At 48.2% G+C, this 14,901-nt stretch overlaps 1 protein-coding gene across 1 annotated transcript in view; it reads right to left on the bottom strand.

Moving 5' to 3' along the window:
* Window positions 1–2,822: 2,822 nt before the first annotated feature.
* The window catches only part of SGSM1 (small G protein signaling modulator 1), a 47,054-nt gene continuing 34,975 nt past the window's right edge, over window positions 2,823–14,901 (bottom strand). The window contains exons 13-24 of the mRNA XM_063144182.1: window positions 14,549–14,613; window positions 13,222–13,367; window positions 12,824–12,952; window positions 11,473–11,655; window positions 10,480–10,551; window positions 8,522–9,112; window positions 7,008–7,132; window positions 5,863–5,945; window positions 5,338–5,447; window positions 4,873–4,969; window positions 3,902–4,069; window positions 2,823–3,227 (exon numbers count right to left, since the gene is read on the bottom strand). Coding sequence (XP_063000252.1) covers window positions 3,139–3,227; window positions 3,902–4,069; window positions 4,873–4,969; window positions 5,338–5,447; window positions 5,863–5,945; window positions 7,008–7,132; window positions 8,522–9,112; window positions 10,480–10,551; window positions 11,473–11,655; window positions 12,824–12,952; window positions 13,222–13,367; window positions 14,549–14,613 — 1,858 coding nt within the window. The 3' untranslated portion in view covers window positions 2,823–3,138. The remainder of the gene's footprint in view (window positions 3,228–3,901; window positions 4,070–4,872; window positions 4,970–5,337; window positions 5,448–5,862; window positions 5,946–7,007; window positions 7,133–8,521; window positions 9,113–10,479; window positions 10,552–11,472; window positions 11,656–12,823; window positions 12,953–13,221; window positions 13,368–14,548; window positions 14,614–14,901) is intronic.

Below are 14,901 nucleotides of genomic sequence, written 5' to 3'. Positions count from 1 at the left end.
GGAGATGGCACTCTATGTAGTGGTCTGGTCACTGCCACATCTGCCATGAAGTCTCATGTAGGGCAGACAGACCAAAGACTCTTTGTTGGGATTAGTTATGCTTTGATAACCCACAAGCTAACCATCTTATCTCCTCCATCTGCGAGGACTCCCCACCCCAAACAGGTCCACTGCGGATGCATCCTAAATATTTGTATCATCTTAAAAGGGTGGGGAGGGGTGTCCTATTTTATCCTCAAAATAACCCTGCGAGGTAGGCTAGACAGAGAGTGACCGGTCCAAGGGCTTCACGGCTGAATGGAGACTTGGACAAAGTCACAGTCCCACCCTCTACCCTTGACCCCACATCAGCTCTTGCGGCTGTCCGCAGGGCTGTCACCTCCTCCCATTCCGGTTGGCAAGGACCCTGCCCCATCCAGAAAAGAATCTCATTTGGATGTTTCAAAAGCTACAAGGTTTTCGTTCCAGGAACCAGGTCATACAGGCTTGTGCTTTTAAGAAAGAATGGTGGATTTGATGGCATTTGAAGACAGAAAGCCCAGCACAACGAATGCACACATACACGCTGTACAAATCCTTCAGCCACCAACCCACCCTTAAAACTCCATTTTGTCCTGCCATCTCCCAGGGGAAAAAAAGCTCTCGGGGGGGGGGGGGGAGAATCAGCTTCAAAACAGGAGTAAGTTCTGCTTTGTAAATGTCCTCCTTTCTTAAGGGAATCAAAGTGGGGGGGAAAGCCCAACAAGGTGGGATTTGTCAATGGACAGGAGGTTTTTGTGCTTTTGTTTCCAGCTGAATCCAGGTTGTACCTGTGACAGCCTTCATTTCTTGAAGAGGTGGAGAGTTCCACCCAGAGAGTTTTATGGATGTCCAACCAGCCACTGACTGAAGACATGTGCAAGGTCCAACCTGAACTGTATCTCTTCCCTATGACTGACATCCAGTCTTCTGAATATGAGAGTACCTGTACTATTGGTTGAACTGCCATGGCTTCCCCCAAGGAATCCTGGCAGATATAGTTTGGGAGCCATAGAGAAATATTGGGGGAGGGGGATAGTCTGTGAGAACTATCTGTAGCTCCCTCCTCAAACTAAAATTCCTAGGACTTTATAGAAGGAAGCTATGGCAGATCGAACAGTCCAACTATGTTGTGGAAATGATCTCCCCATCCCATCCCTCTGTGAGGTGTGGCTGCCAAGAATTTTCTATTTTGCAGAACGGTTCTCAAGAAGGCCAGGATATTCTGGAGATCACAGTTATTGACTCAGTAAGCAATGCCAGAAATAGTCCCACAATTACACACACACACAGGCACGCACACCACAAAAGTTAACGGAAGAGGGGAGCCATTAAAGAGTTGCTCACTTTGGAAGAGGTACCCTTTGACTGCTCTGTCCCCAAACAAGTATAAGGAAGGTTTTAGTGTGGAAGCAAGAATCCAACACAGAGACTCAGCATAGTGGGAGAAGGAAGATGGCACACAGCACAGTTTAAGAGACTAGTCCTTTGGAAGGGAGGGGGGGGACAGGAGACAGCTATGGCTAAGCATTTTATGGCTACTAGGAAGCCATTTTCATGTATTAAAAAAATAGGCACTCGCTTAGCCATGATAGTGAGCTTTTCGGGTGGATTTTGATCAGGCAACAAAACTCCATTTTTCCTCCCTGTTTCTCTCCCACTCTTTTAAGAACACCTGAGTTTCAAAACAAACAAAAACGTTTCAAATATTTGTCCTCAATAACACCACTGAGCCCCACCACAAACAGCAGAGTACCACGCTGACTGGTTACTCCAATGATGGCTATAGACGTCGCAGAGGCAACGCTCCAAAGTCACTGCAGCAATCCGGTTGATTGGTGGTCTGTGGTGGTCACACTCCTCTAATAAACATTTCAGATATTCTCCAAGAGGTCATGGGGAATGCTGATATGCCATTCAGAAGTTCAAAGTAAAATAAATAAATAAGGACAGGGGGGTAGGAGGGAGGTATGTGTAGACAAATAGGCCTGCCTCAGTCCTCATGGCTCAGGAAAGCAGCCCCACAGTACGACATTAAAGGAAGAAGCGACCTAGACCAGACCCGTGCAACAGACCCGGACCAAGACCGTGGGAGAAGCAAGAGACACCTGGCACGAGACATCATCAAGTCCCTGAACTTTCAAATGTGGCTTTTGAACCTTCTGTCAGAAGGGAAAGACTCACAGATTCACCGAAAAGGAGAAGTTGGGCCAGAGGACAAGCCGGGCTGAGGCCTTCTCAAGGACCGTGGGGAGGAGGGATGACAAGCAGCCACAAAGAGCAGCACTGCAGCAATTCAGCTCTGATCTGCTGTGCAGTTTCAGAAGGAAATATCGCAGTGGCCACAGTAGAAAAAAGGAGCATGGCAAAAGCTCAGAGAGAGAAGCTCAGTGGCTCCACAGGCCATCCAGCTGATAAAACTTGTTTCCCTCTGAAAAGGTGAGGAAGCTTCCCCCATCAAAAGAGAATCCCCCAGCAAAGCCTCACTTTTCTATGAAAAGGCCCAGGAGGTTAGATTCTGTACCCAGGGCAAATCTGTACCCAGGGCAAGACCAGGAACCGCACATTTGGGACACAACGGGATGGGAGAAGGGAAGAGGCTGGTTGCTTAAGATATCCACACACACCCTCTGAAAGAAAAATAAATAAAGATCTGAAGGGAAGGAGGAAAATCAATGACAGATCCCAGCTGCCCTTTTCAAGGCCACCACCCTCACCTTTCCAAACAGGAAGCAGCAGTTCATAAAACCTGACATTCATATAAACATGCGCACTTGCCCAACTACTCACCCGCCCACCTCAAAACAAGATTTGTGCCAGGTCAAACGCCACCCCACTTGCATGAGACAGGAGGTGGAGATTGCGAGTTCTTTGGTTAATCGCCACGACAGAAGGAGAGCGGACAAGCAGCGGACGGAAACGCTCCCCACTCGAATCAGCGGAATGGCTGGGCTGGGCTGCCACCTCTCCGGGGTTTCCCTTGAGACAATTGAGAGATTCTCTCCCATTCTCTCTCTCTCTCTCTGTGTCTCTCTCTCTCTTACATACTGTGGTGGCCTTTCTTAGCCTCAAAACAGACAAGGATGGCTCTGTCCTCAGAAGGCAGGCAGCCCCCCCGAATCACTTGTTCTCGATTAGTGTCTGGACTTTGTACACGAGGTCCCGCGCCAGCTTCAGGATCTGCTTGGTGTTGTGCCGCTCAGCCATTTCTGGAAGACGAGAAAGGGATAAAGCAAAAAGTGATGGAAATGTTGAGGGTAGGTCCATAAAAACGAATCACGACTCAGCGACAGAGCACCCACTTTGCATCCCTGGCATCTCCCGTTCAAACAGGGGTGCCAAGCCCTTTTCAGCCAAATTCCATTTCACGGAAGCTGTCGGGGGACGCATTCTAGCAGTGGGTGTAGCTGAAGGCAAAAGCAGCATGGTCAAAAGAGCAAAAGGGACCGGCGTGTTTCAACTTGAAAAGCTTACTGCCAGTGACTAAGAGCAAAGGCTGGCAAGCCACCAAGGGACATGGCCATCCGGAGGGCCGGATTTAGCCTGCAGGAGGTTTGACATCCCTGAATTAAAAGGGCCAGGTAACAGGCATAGGGTGGGGGGAAGACCTACAGTGGAGACCCTGAGGAGAAGCTCCCTATCAGAGAAGACCATGTTCTGGGCTGAATGGAGAAATAGCCCAACCTGCTCTAAGGCGGTTCCCTATGTCCCTTGATGGACATTTCTCCAGTGCTTCTCTCTCAGGTATGGGAGAGGTAATAGAGAACACACACAGGGAGACAGAATGACCTGGCACCCCAGAAGGTTTGGAAAACATCTTGGCAAGTGGTTGTAGCTCAGGTGACTCAGCCCTGGGATTGTCCCAGCCAGCGACGCTCCGTACCGTTGAAGAACTTTATGATGTCCGTGAAGTCCATGTTGTTCTCCAGGATGATGTCCCGATAAACCTCCACCAAGGCAAGAGCGATGAAAAGGACGTAGTGCGATGAGGAGATCCGCGTCGCGGCCCAGATGGTCTCCCAGACAGCGAAGACGTCGTCGTAAACCAGTTCTGTTAAAGAGGCAGCAGAAGCGGGCCAGCCGTTGAAGCCAAGGCAGCTAAAGCAGAAGTTGCGCCCGTCTCCCTATCTGGGCCCCCCAAATTATCCACAGCAGACAGAACCATAGAAACTCCGGAGACCAGCGAAAACAGAGGCTGATGCACAAGAGGGAAGAGAAAGAAGTTTGGGACCAGCCACAGAGGTGGGTCATGCCCTATGTCCCAACAGGGGCATGGCAGAAAAACTTTAGAAGGCACCATTCTCAAATAAGACTACCTATGGAAGGGAGAAATGGGCCTTAGTCAGGGAAGGCTCAAATCCTTGCTAGAAAGCAAGCCAGAGAACAGAACACTGCGGATCAATCAAACAAAGAACAAAAATGGGCAATACAAGACTAGCATTCTACCTGCTTGCCTTACGTCATATCAGCTATATGCTTGAATTGGGGATACCTACAGAGGACCTGTTTACACTGCAGACTTAAGCTAGTTTAACAGACATCCCATCTCCCCAGGGAATCCTGGAAACTGTCATTTGGGATACGGATGAGGGGCTACGGTCCTCTTCCAGGGACTTTTCAGCACCCTTAAACTGCTCAATTTCCTCATCAAACGGCAAATACCGGCATTCTTTGCCAGCATGTAATACGGATTGAACTAGCGTGTTGTGTTGGACTGCAACTCTCCTCATTCCCAGCCAGCATGGCCAATGGCGGTCCAGCACATCTAGAGGGCACCAGGTTGGGGAAGGCTGGGTTGGTGTAAAACCGATACAAGTTTGGATTTCAGATCTATACCCCCATGTCATCACACACCTCGCTTAAAATCCAAGAGGAACCAGCGATAGCAGAAGTAGAAATGCGTATAATCGCCATTTTGGTGCATCAGCTCAAACAGCTCCGAGTCCAAAATCTGCCAGAGAAGGAAAAGCCTTCAGAATCTTGTTTCTACGGGAAAACCACGTTTGCAGCACCCCACATCACACACGCCTTCTAGCAGGTGCTCACTGCTCCCTTCACCTCTTTTCAAGAGTCTGCCCTCTTCGACCTGCTGTCACGCACCACTATATGCCCTCATTACAGTGTCAGGGAGGTGGACTTAAAGTTGCCATCTCCCTTTTTCTGGTAGAGCTCTTGCGCCTTTTGTCAGAATGTCTGCCTGTCAAAGACACAGTTCCTTCCAGCAAATGAAGAAAAGATAAAGGCTCCACCCCTGTCATTAAGGCCTCGCAGTGCAAATTCCCAGGACCCCGTCATCCCAAGTGGCGATCTATTCTGTACCTGGATCAGGGACCTCATGTTGGCGAAGTGAGTGTCCATGGCTCCTCCGTGGGGGAAGTTCTGGTTCATCCTCTTCATGAGCTCTGTAAAGCAGCTGAACGCAAGGGCTTCTGGACACAGACCGGTGGGGGAAAGAGAGAGAAAAACTACAGCATCATGGCCTGCATTAAAGACTCTAGTCCCTCATAGTCATGAGAACCAGTTGGGATCACTGTGAATCAGATCACCTGACACCCATATAATCCAACTGCCCATCTTCACCTGGAAAGGGCCCTATTTTTCTTGTACTTGTCCCCAATGAACTACCCCAAGGGTTGCCAAAATACTGCCTCTGAAATGTTATGTGTAACGCCAAACGTTATCCCTGTTTTCATCTGTAAAGTACGGCAGGGTTTGCCTGCATCATCTGGATTGGGAGAGTTGAAACAGTTGAGGCTCAGTTTTCCCAGCCTCCATGTCCAGAGAGGGGCTCAAGCCAAGCCAAGCCCATTCCAGGAAGCACGGAAGCAAACACAACCAACTCACCATCATCCAGAATGACCAGCAAAGGAGCCAGCAAGTCACACATTCCCTGAACGTAGCCGATGTCGATATGATGCCAGATGTAGCTGTCGGGAGAAAAAAGGTAAAGTGATGGATGATCTGCAAGGCAGCAGCCTAGAAAGGCAAGCTTTATAGGAGAAAATTTCTGCCATGGCAGCAGACACAAAAGAAGAAAGAATATTTCAAAAGACGGAATAAGCAGTGAGAAAAACGGAAGGGTTACCAATGGAAGATGAGACCCCTGTAGAAGTCCTCGAATGAGGCAATTCAATTCCATGATAAAAGCCTCATTTGGAAGCACCCCTGGTTCTCTCTCCTAAACTATGTACGTTTCGTTTGCTAATTCATTTTGCTTTTGGATAGGGGAGCTCTGTATTATTGATTTTTAAGAATGTATACCCCACTTACACACACACACACACACACACACACACACACAAAATCAGGGCAGCATACAAATTAAAACATCACGCAATACATAAAAGGATGTAAACCCACAATATTAAGACAACAATTGTTAAAACAACTATCATAGAGAAACAGTTTTAACACAGCAAGGCAAGTGAAAACCAACCTGTAAAGGAAAACAACTCATAAAAAGAGCAACGATTCATAAAACAATGATCGTAAAGGGACATTAACCGAGTAAGACAAGAGGACACTCATCAAAACACCCTCTTATGCAGCCGCCTAAAAGCATAGAATATTGGGAGTCTGATGGACCTTACTCAGTAGGGCATTCCACAAGTGGGTACCACTACAGAAGAGGCCCTGCTCCTAGTGGCTGCACATCACGCCTCATGCAACTGAGGAATTTGGAGCAAGGTCTCACGTGTTGAACAGAGCAAGCGGAAAGGCAGATATAAAAGAAGGCAATCCTTAAAGTAACCAGGATCCAAACTGTTGAGGGTTTCATTGATTAATTAAGTTAATCAATTTGATCAATTAAAAAGCCGCCCCTGGTTAATCAGGCTGATTTTTAAGAAAATTAAGGAATTATGAACAAGTACTTCTCCATACGGCAAGCACTATCTCAGAAAAGAGAGCCTTTCCTGTGTATGAGAGAGAAGTCTTTTGCAAAGAACTGCACAGCCCAGCGATGGCCCTGTTCGCATGTGGATAACTACCTGCACATGATGTTACGCAGTTTCTCCAGGTTGGCTGGTGAGAAATACCAGTAGTTACGGTCACACCTCTGTACGTCCTTCTCAATGCGATGCAGGTTGATGGTGTACATGTCCAGAAGTTCTGGCTACAGAACCATACAGGGAGGGAAACACATGCTAATGAATTCATACCAGTCCCAGTCAAGGTTCAGTGTATGTTGTGCTAAGATATTCCCAGGGCATATCTACACTGCTGACTCAAACTGGTTTTCACAATCATTCCTTCCTTCCAGGGGATCTCTTAAGAACAGTTCTTTGAAACAATTGTTAAAAATGGCGTACCAAGGTCATCCAAAAGTAACAAAAAAGAACGAAAGAAAGCCAAACATCGCATCCAGAATAAATTTTGCAAAACTGGGAAATGCATGCAGTCTCTTTTACTTTGCATAATTTACAATGGTTCTGTTCATCTTGGAAAGGACTTCTGCAGGGCATTGAGCTCCTCATATGTTCAACCATTGTCCAGTCACATCTCTGGCTCCTGAATTTCACCAGCAGGCCCTGCCTACAGACTTTCAGGCACACCATCACAATCATCAGAGCTAGGATCCCAGAATCCCAGAATCATAGAACAGTAGAGTCGGAAGGAGCCTCTAAGGCTATCAAGCCCAACCCCCTGCTCGTTGCAGGAATCTACCTTAAAGCATCCCTGATGGATGGCTGTCCAGCTGCCTCTTGAAGGCCTCTAGCTTGCTCTTGTTTGGTTTTTAATGAAAACTGAAATTCCCAGAAAGCTATATTCGGAACCACATGTAGCATACTTCAGCCTTTCCCAACCCCTTCAGGTGTGTGGAACTTCCTACTGCCCCCAGCCAGCAGCTAAGGCATGATGGGAGTTGTAGTCCAAGTAGGGTAAGGACAGCAAGTTGGGTAATGCTGGCATACTTAGTGGTGTTTCTGCACATCTGAGGAATCACAGCATACACCTGCTCAGCCACAGTTATACTGTCCATCTAGAGAGGTGAGGGAACAAGCCCCCCTCCATCTGCCTGGCTGGGGCCAGGTGCATTCTGGCTCTTCCCCTCTCAGAATGGTCTTTTACGGTGGCCCGTGAAGACCTGAATTTGCTTCCTTCTCCGCCCGTTATGTTGTGCCTCTTAAACTGTAAGTCAGCATTTCCAAACCTGATGCCCTCTGGATGTGTTGGCTTGCAAGTTCTGTTATTCCCAGCAGGTTGGGGATGATGGAAGCTGCAGACCAACACGTCTGGACGACACCAGGTTCAGGAAGGCTGCTGTAATCCAGCAGTAAAGAAATGTAATTAGTAAGCAAGTAAATGGATAAATGATGGTGATGCACTCTACAACTAAGGATCGTGCCTTGCTCAACCTGCGCTCCGTTTCCAGGGTTTGCAGCACCCAAAATGACAGAAGGGGAAGGAAATCTGAAACGCTCCTTGGGTGGTCTTATTTTAGATGGCCAAGACAACCCACCTCCCAGGCGTCCCCCATTGCAAGACCCCAGAACACACTCACAGAATAGGAGACCCCCGACGAGGAGACGGGCGAAACTTCGCTCACGGTCAAGTCGGTGACAGCCAGCGTGTGCGAATCCAGCTGCGGGTACAAGCTTTCCATTTCTGGCTCTTCCGAGAGGTCGTCTTCGCTCCCCATTGAGTTCGGTTGCTCTGCGCTGTGGTCAACCCAGCTGTCCGTCACGTCCACCATAGAGAGGGTTCCCCCCTCTTTATCGGGACGCTCCGTGCCCATCAGAATGAACTCGTCTAAACTCCTGGGCGCAGGAAAGCCCCCGTCCAGACCGTCCAGACCCCTTGTTGGTTTGCCATCTAAGAGGGTGTCATCCGTGGTGAGGGGTCCTTGGCCCACCTCCACACTCGTCCGAGCAGAATGGTACACCGCAGCCTTACCAGCCTCTGCTACGCTGTCCTCGGTGCTGAAGCTGCGCTCCGAGTATGCCGAGGTGATGGAAAAGTTCTGGGAAGAAGGATGTCCCGAGTCAGGGGAGTTGCTATCAGGGATGGTCCCATTGGAGAGCGCTGCTCGTTTCCCCTCTTCTAGCTTGGCTTCTGCTTCGGGTTGTTCCACGTCATCGACCGACTCAAATACCTGGGCAAAGGAGGAAACAAAACGGAACAGGCTTGGGGTTTACACCTGAAAAAAGAGCTGACCATATATGGATTTCTTAAGTGGCCTTATACCAAGGCCTTAGCTAGACCTAAGGTTTATCCCAGGATCGTCCCGGGGTCATCCCTGTTCATGTAAATGACACACAGGGGATCCTGGGAGCAGGCAGGGACGACCCCGGCATGACCCCGGGATAAACCTTAGGTCTAGCTAAGGCCAGAGTCATCTAGTCTAGTCTACTCCTGACTGCAAACACCTCTTTTTTGTATTATCCAGCATGGCCCCAAAATGATAGGGGCCAATGGAACTAGAGATGTAAAATTTCCAGAAATTTTGAAGCCATGGAAAAAAACAGGTTTTTTCGGGGGTTTGGAAAAACACGGAAATTTTTGGAAAAATTGAAATAATGCAATATTAGCACTTTTTACAGATTGAAAGTCACTTTGTTACTTTAGGAACATAAAATGTAATTATGTCCAAGTTATTTTGGCATAAAATTATTACATTTAGTATATTAAAAGTACAGTGTATTCAAATAATTATTACAAATTTAATTTACTTTTTTAACCTTTTTTTTTTTTTTTTGGTAACAAATGGAGCTACAAGCTCCTGAACTGTAAGGAACTTCTTTGGTTCTGCCAGTTTATGAGGAGCAGGCAAAAAACAATTTTAAAAAACAACAACTGAAGAAACCACCAACATTAGTAACAAAGAAAATTATTTATGTCTCCGCTAGTCCTCCAGTGTCAAGACGTAAAGCCCCCATTCCCATAAAAAGAACTGAGAAAAATGGGGGGGGACGGACACGACCAATGAATATCCAATGAATATGCATGAAATTTAATCAGACTCATTTTCTGACCTATAGATATCAGTATTAGTTTCAGTCTCTGCTTCAATGGCAGTGCTGCCCCCTAGAGGCAGAAATGCATCTTGCTCTTGCATTTGAGAGTTGTAGTCTCAGTTTGCAACCTAGGACTTGCTTGTCCTTGGTGTACAGGCATTGTAATAATCTGATACTGTACAGTTTTTAGAAATCGTATGGAGAAGTAAATATCTGAAGACCTTTTCTTAAACATTTTATTCATCATGCTAAAATAAAACATCCCGTAATCCATTTTTTCTTCATTTTTTTCAATTTTTCAGAAAAAAACCAAAAAAGGCTTTGGAAAAAAAAGGTGGGGGGACGATTTCCCCCTGAATTTTTCCGGTTTTTTTCCGGGCCTTCACATCTCTAACTGGAACATTATGGTGGCACAGTGCAGACATCTCAGAAATATAACCCCACCCCCATCCTGTCGAGGCTTGCGAATTTGGAACCTGCACCGAAGATCAGTTCCGTCTCTTACCTGGGTGCTGCTGCTGGAGTCACTCTGCAGCCGGGTCAGGTTTTGTCGGCCGGAACTGCCGCTCTGAGAAGACTGCGAGGGGGAAGAGGGAGACTGTGAAAAGCCAATTACAAGGGCAAGGCCGGGGTGCGCCCGGGGGGTGATGCACTGTTGCTGCCAGGAATTGGTGCTAGAGGAAAGGGGGCGGAATCTAGTGAGTCCAGCCAGGAGCACCATTTAAATGGTAAAGAGCTCAGGCAACCTAAAACAGGTGTCAGCAACCTGGCGCCCTCTCCAAATGTTCAGGACTATAACTCCCATAAACCACAGCCAGCATGGCCAGGGATTATGAGGATTGTCATCTGGAGAGCGCTGTCATGTGCTGTAGCTGTTCAAATGTCTTCAAGGAGTCAAAACCAAGGAAAGTTCATAGGCTAATCTACAAAGCTTTATTGCAAACAATTAACACTTCTGTAACACAAACTAGGCACCTTTATGGGAAAATCCCCCCTAGGCAACGCTATGCAAACTAAGCAAAACAATGGACTGTTCAAAGGAAAGAAAAGGCTTTTTAAATGTCCCAAGCTTCAAGGTGGAGGAGGGAGCGCAGATGCCTTCTCACACAATCTCTCCGACTGTCTCTTTGGTACTAATCTCACTGAACGTTTTAACTTCCAGCGATTCCTAGCATTCAGTAATGTTTTGGAATGTTCACCCCTGGAAGTTGACTCCCTGTCTCCTGAGAGCACAGGATCTGGCCTTGAGGAGATAGACTCTGGAGGGGGCGCATTCGCAGCTGGAGGCTCTCCCGTGTGAACTTCCTCCCCACTGGCTTGGCATTTTTTGAATCAGAATCTGTTTCTGATTGATTACCTGTGTCACCTACTCCCAACACCGGAGCCGTAGGGGCATACATGACAGGCGCCATATTGCCTAGCTCAATTCTAAAAGTTTCTAAAGGAGGTCATCCAGCTAGGAACCAGCCCCATCCCATCCTCCCCGGTGCACGCTCACGTCATTGCTGATGGTCGAGTCCCGGTGCATCATGCGCTCCATCTGGGAGTCCAGGCTGGGCCCCGAGGAGCACTTGGCCAGGGCCGCCGCATGCGATTCCTTCTCCCGCTGCCTGACAATGGCCTCGCAGCCCAGCCACTCCGCCATGGTTTGCTCGTAGCAGGCGCGGGTCTGGCTGTCGACCTGTAAGCAAGGGAGTAGCAGGAGAAGGCAACACAAGGGAGTCAGCTCCTCATCCCAAAGAGGACCCTGGAGCAGAACAGAAGATGACGCATGGCGCCGAGGAAGGAAATCGAATTGATCATCCCTGGCTTTGCACGGGATGGAAGAGCTGTTCATTTGATACAGCGAAGCCTTCAAGCAATGTTCCGCACCTGTTAAAGCTGGACACGTTGTACCCGCTCCGTCTGAGTGACGCCGTGCCCGCTGGCAGCCCTTGATGCAGCCCCTGCTATGGTGCACCCCTCTAGCCCCCTAAAAGTGGGGTCTCATTGCCCGGGGAGTGGGCAGGTGTATAACTCTGTTCCTTGTCCTAATAATCTCCCCTGGCTTCAAACTGCATTGACTGTAAAACATGGTGCTGCAGGCTTCAACACACGGACATCAAATAACCTTGAGGTGCACACTTCTAGGACCTGCTTAGCTTGCATGCCAAGTTTCAGGTATCTAGGTTTCAAGTTCTCAGAGCTATGGTGCAGACAGTCAGACACACATCCTATTTTATTATTTTTAGATTGGAATAACAGTGATTTAGCATAGTTTTAGCGGTTGTATTTTTAAACCCTTGTGCGTCTGTCTGCCCTGGTCATTTCTATTTATTTATTATTTTTATTTTATTTTATTTATTACGTTTTTATACCGCCCAATAGCCGAAGCTCTCTGGGCGGTTCACAAAAATTAAAACCATCATAAAACAGCCAACAGGTTAAAAGCACAATTACAAAATACAGTATAAAAAGCATAACCAGGATGAAACCACGCAGCAAAAATTGATATAAGATTAAAATACAGAGTTAGAACAGTAAAATTTAAATTTAAGTTAAAATGAAGTGTTAAAATACTGAGAGAATAAAAAGGTCTTCAGCTGGCGACGAAAGGAGTACAGTGTCGGCGCCAGGCGGACCTCTCTGGGGAGCTCATTCCACAGCCAGGGGGCCACAGCGGAGAAGGCCCTGCTCCTAGTAGCCACCTGCCTCACTTCCTTTGCCAGGGGCTCACGGAGAAGGACCCCTGTGGATGGTCATAAGATGATAGAGCCCACCTCCCCAGGCAACGCAGGAGGAACAATGGAAATAGATGCCGCTGCCACTAAGAAACAGGTCATAAATGCAAAGTTCTGAACGGTGCTCACCTCTTTCCTCTCGGCTTCTGACATCCCAAAACGGTAATGCCCCAAAAGGAAAGGCCAGACAGCTTTCCGGATCTCAGGTTGGACCCCTCCAAAGTAGACCAATCGCAGCAGCTCCTTCTCCTCGTAGCTCTGTGGAGAAAACGTGATGAAGACCCAACCCCTCTGCTTCAGTGCTTTGCTCCCTCCAGGGCACTCAAAATAATCGCCTCGAGGTGACATTGCCACAGTCCTCCCCGATCCGGTGACCACAACTCTCATCATCCCCAGCTAGTATGAAGGGCACCTGGTTGGGAAAAGCTGCATTTACCGCTTCATAAATGCAAGGCCTGCATCAACAACGAACGAAGGGGGAGGTGGAAACGTTTACGGAGGAGCCGAGGAAGAAGGCGGCACTGTACCGTGCTGTCCAGCAAAAACTTCTCCCAAATCTCCATGGTCAGCCCCACAGCGGCATTGCACGGCACATCCGGAGACACGATGTCGTGGTTCACCAGCGCTGAGAGGTGGGTCCGCACCGTGGAGAGGTGCCGGCAGTAGGCGAGCCCTGCGATGCGGGGAGCAAGAAGTGAATCCCATGCAGAACTTTTCAAGACAGTCACACCCATTCCATCTCAGCTAAGGAACAGGTGCTAGCTTGGGAGAACCTGTAACCCATCCAAAGGACACCTAATGCTGCCTTCCACAACCTGGTGCCCTCCAGATGTGTCGGACTACAACTCCTATCATTCCCAACCAGGCTGGCTGCAGCCTCACAAAATCATAGAATAGTAGAGTTGGAAGGGGCCTACAAGGCCATCAAGTCCAACCCCCTGCTCAATGCAGGAATCCACCCTAAAGCATCCCTGACAGAGGGTTGTCCAGCTGCCTCTTGAAGGCCTTGAGTGTGGGAGAGCCCACAACCTCCCTAGGGCACTGGTTCCATTGTCATACTGCTCTAACAGTCAGGACATTTTTCCTGATGTCCAGCTGGAATCTGGCTTCCTTTAACTTGAGCCCGTTGTTCCGTGTCCTGCACTCTGGGAGGATCGAGAAGAGATCCTGGCCCTCCTCTGTGTTACAACCTTTTAAGTATTTGAAGAGTGCTATCCTGTCTCCCCTCAATCTCCTCTTCTCCAGGCTCAACATGCCCATTTCTTTCAGTCTCTCTTCCTAGGGCTTTGTTTCCAGACCCCTGATCATCCTGGTTGCCCTCCTCTGAACACGCTCCAGCTTTTCATTTTAAATGAATGAAACCAACGCTCTGTCCACCAGCTCATGCTGACGTTTCCCATATTGCCAACCAGCCTGCCCCAATTACACGAAAGAAAAACAGTACAGGTTGCTCTTATGTTATACTGTAGATTTGGGTGCCGATGAACTACAGCGGCAGAACTGAGCCCTTTCTGCCCTTCATGACAACGCTCTCCCTACAACCAAGGGTGGATTCTCGGCTTGCGTCATTCTGGGGCCAAATTAAGTGCTGCGGAGAAATGCATGTAACATTCTGCCAACTTTCATTTAAAATGAAAAGCAGCCATTGGAGGCTGCCAGTTTGAGCAGAGGGGTGTGGAAATGAGTGGGTCTGCTTAAGCCATTCCCCTCTGGTCATTTTTACAGCCAAAACTGTACCACCAGATGCTTCCCACACACACACAGCAGATCAGAAATAAAAACAGAACGGCTGCATTTCAAAGCCAGAGGATGGGGAAAGTGTTAGGCAGGTGTAGCGGAATAAGCCAGACTCACAGCCGTAAAATGCTCGGGAGAGGATCTGGTACTTCATGTTATCACACAGCAGCTTCAGTGGGGCTCTGCAAAGAGGGAGAAAGGACACAGCTAGATTCTGGCAAGGAACCCTCTCATTTAAAACCCCCCCCTTGTTTTTCACTTATTTCCCAAGGCAGGACATCCCACCTAAAAGAGGTACTCGAAAGAGTGACTAAAGCTGCAGACAAGACAATTGAGCCTTGCTCGGCTCCGTCCATTTTCTTCTGCTGCCCCTTACGCCTGGAACGCTCTTCCAGAACGCCTGGAACGCTCTTCCAGAACATTTGAGAACTACAAGTTCAATCGCAGCTTTTAAAGCTCAACTAAAAACT

The sequence above is a fragment of the Elgaria multicarinata genome, chromosome 18 (genome assembly GCF_023053635.1).
Source record: "Elgaria multicarinata webbii isolate HBS135686 ecotype San Diego chromosome 18, rElgMul1.1.pri, whole genome shotgun sequence".
Classification (NCBI taxonomy): Eukaryota; Metazoa; Chordata; class Lepidosauria; order Squamata; family Anguidae; genus Elgaria; species Elgaria multicarinata.
The sequence above is the reverse complement of the archived record's forward strand: the minus strand, read 5'-3'. Positions and strand labels throughout refer to the sequence as shown.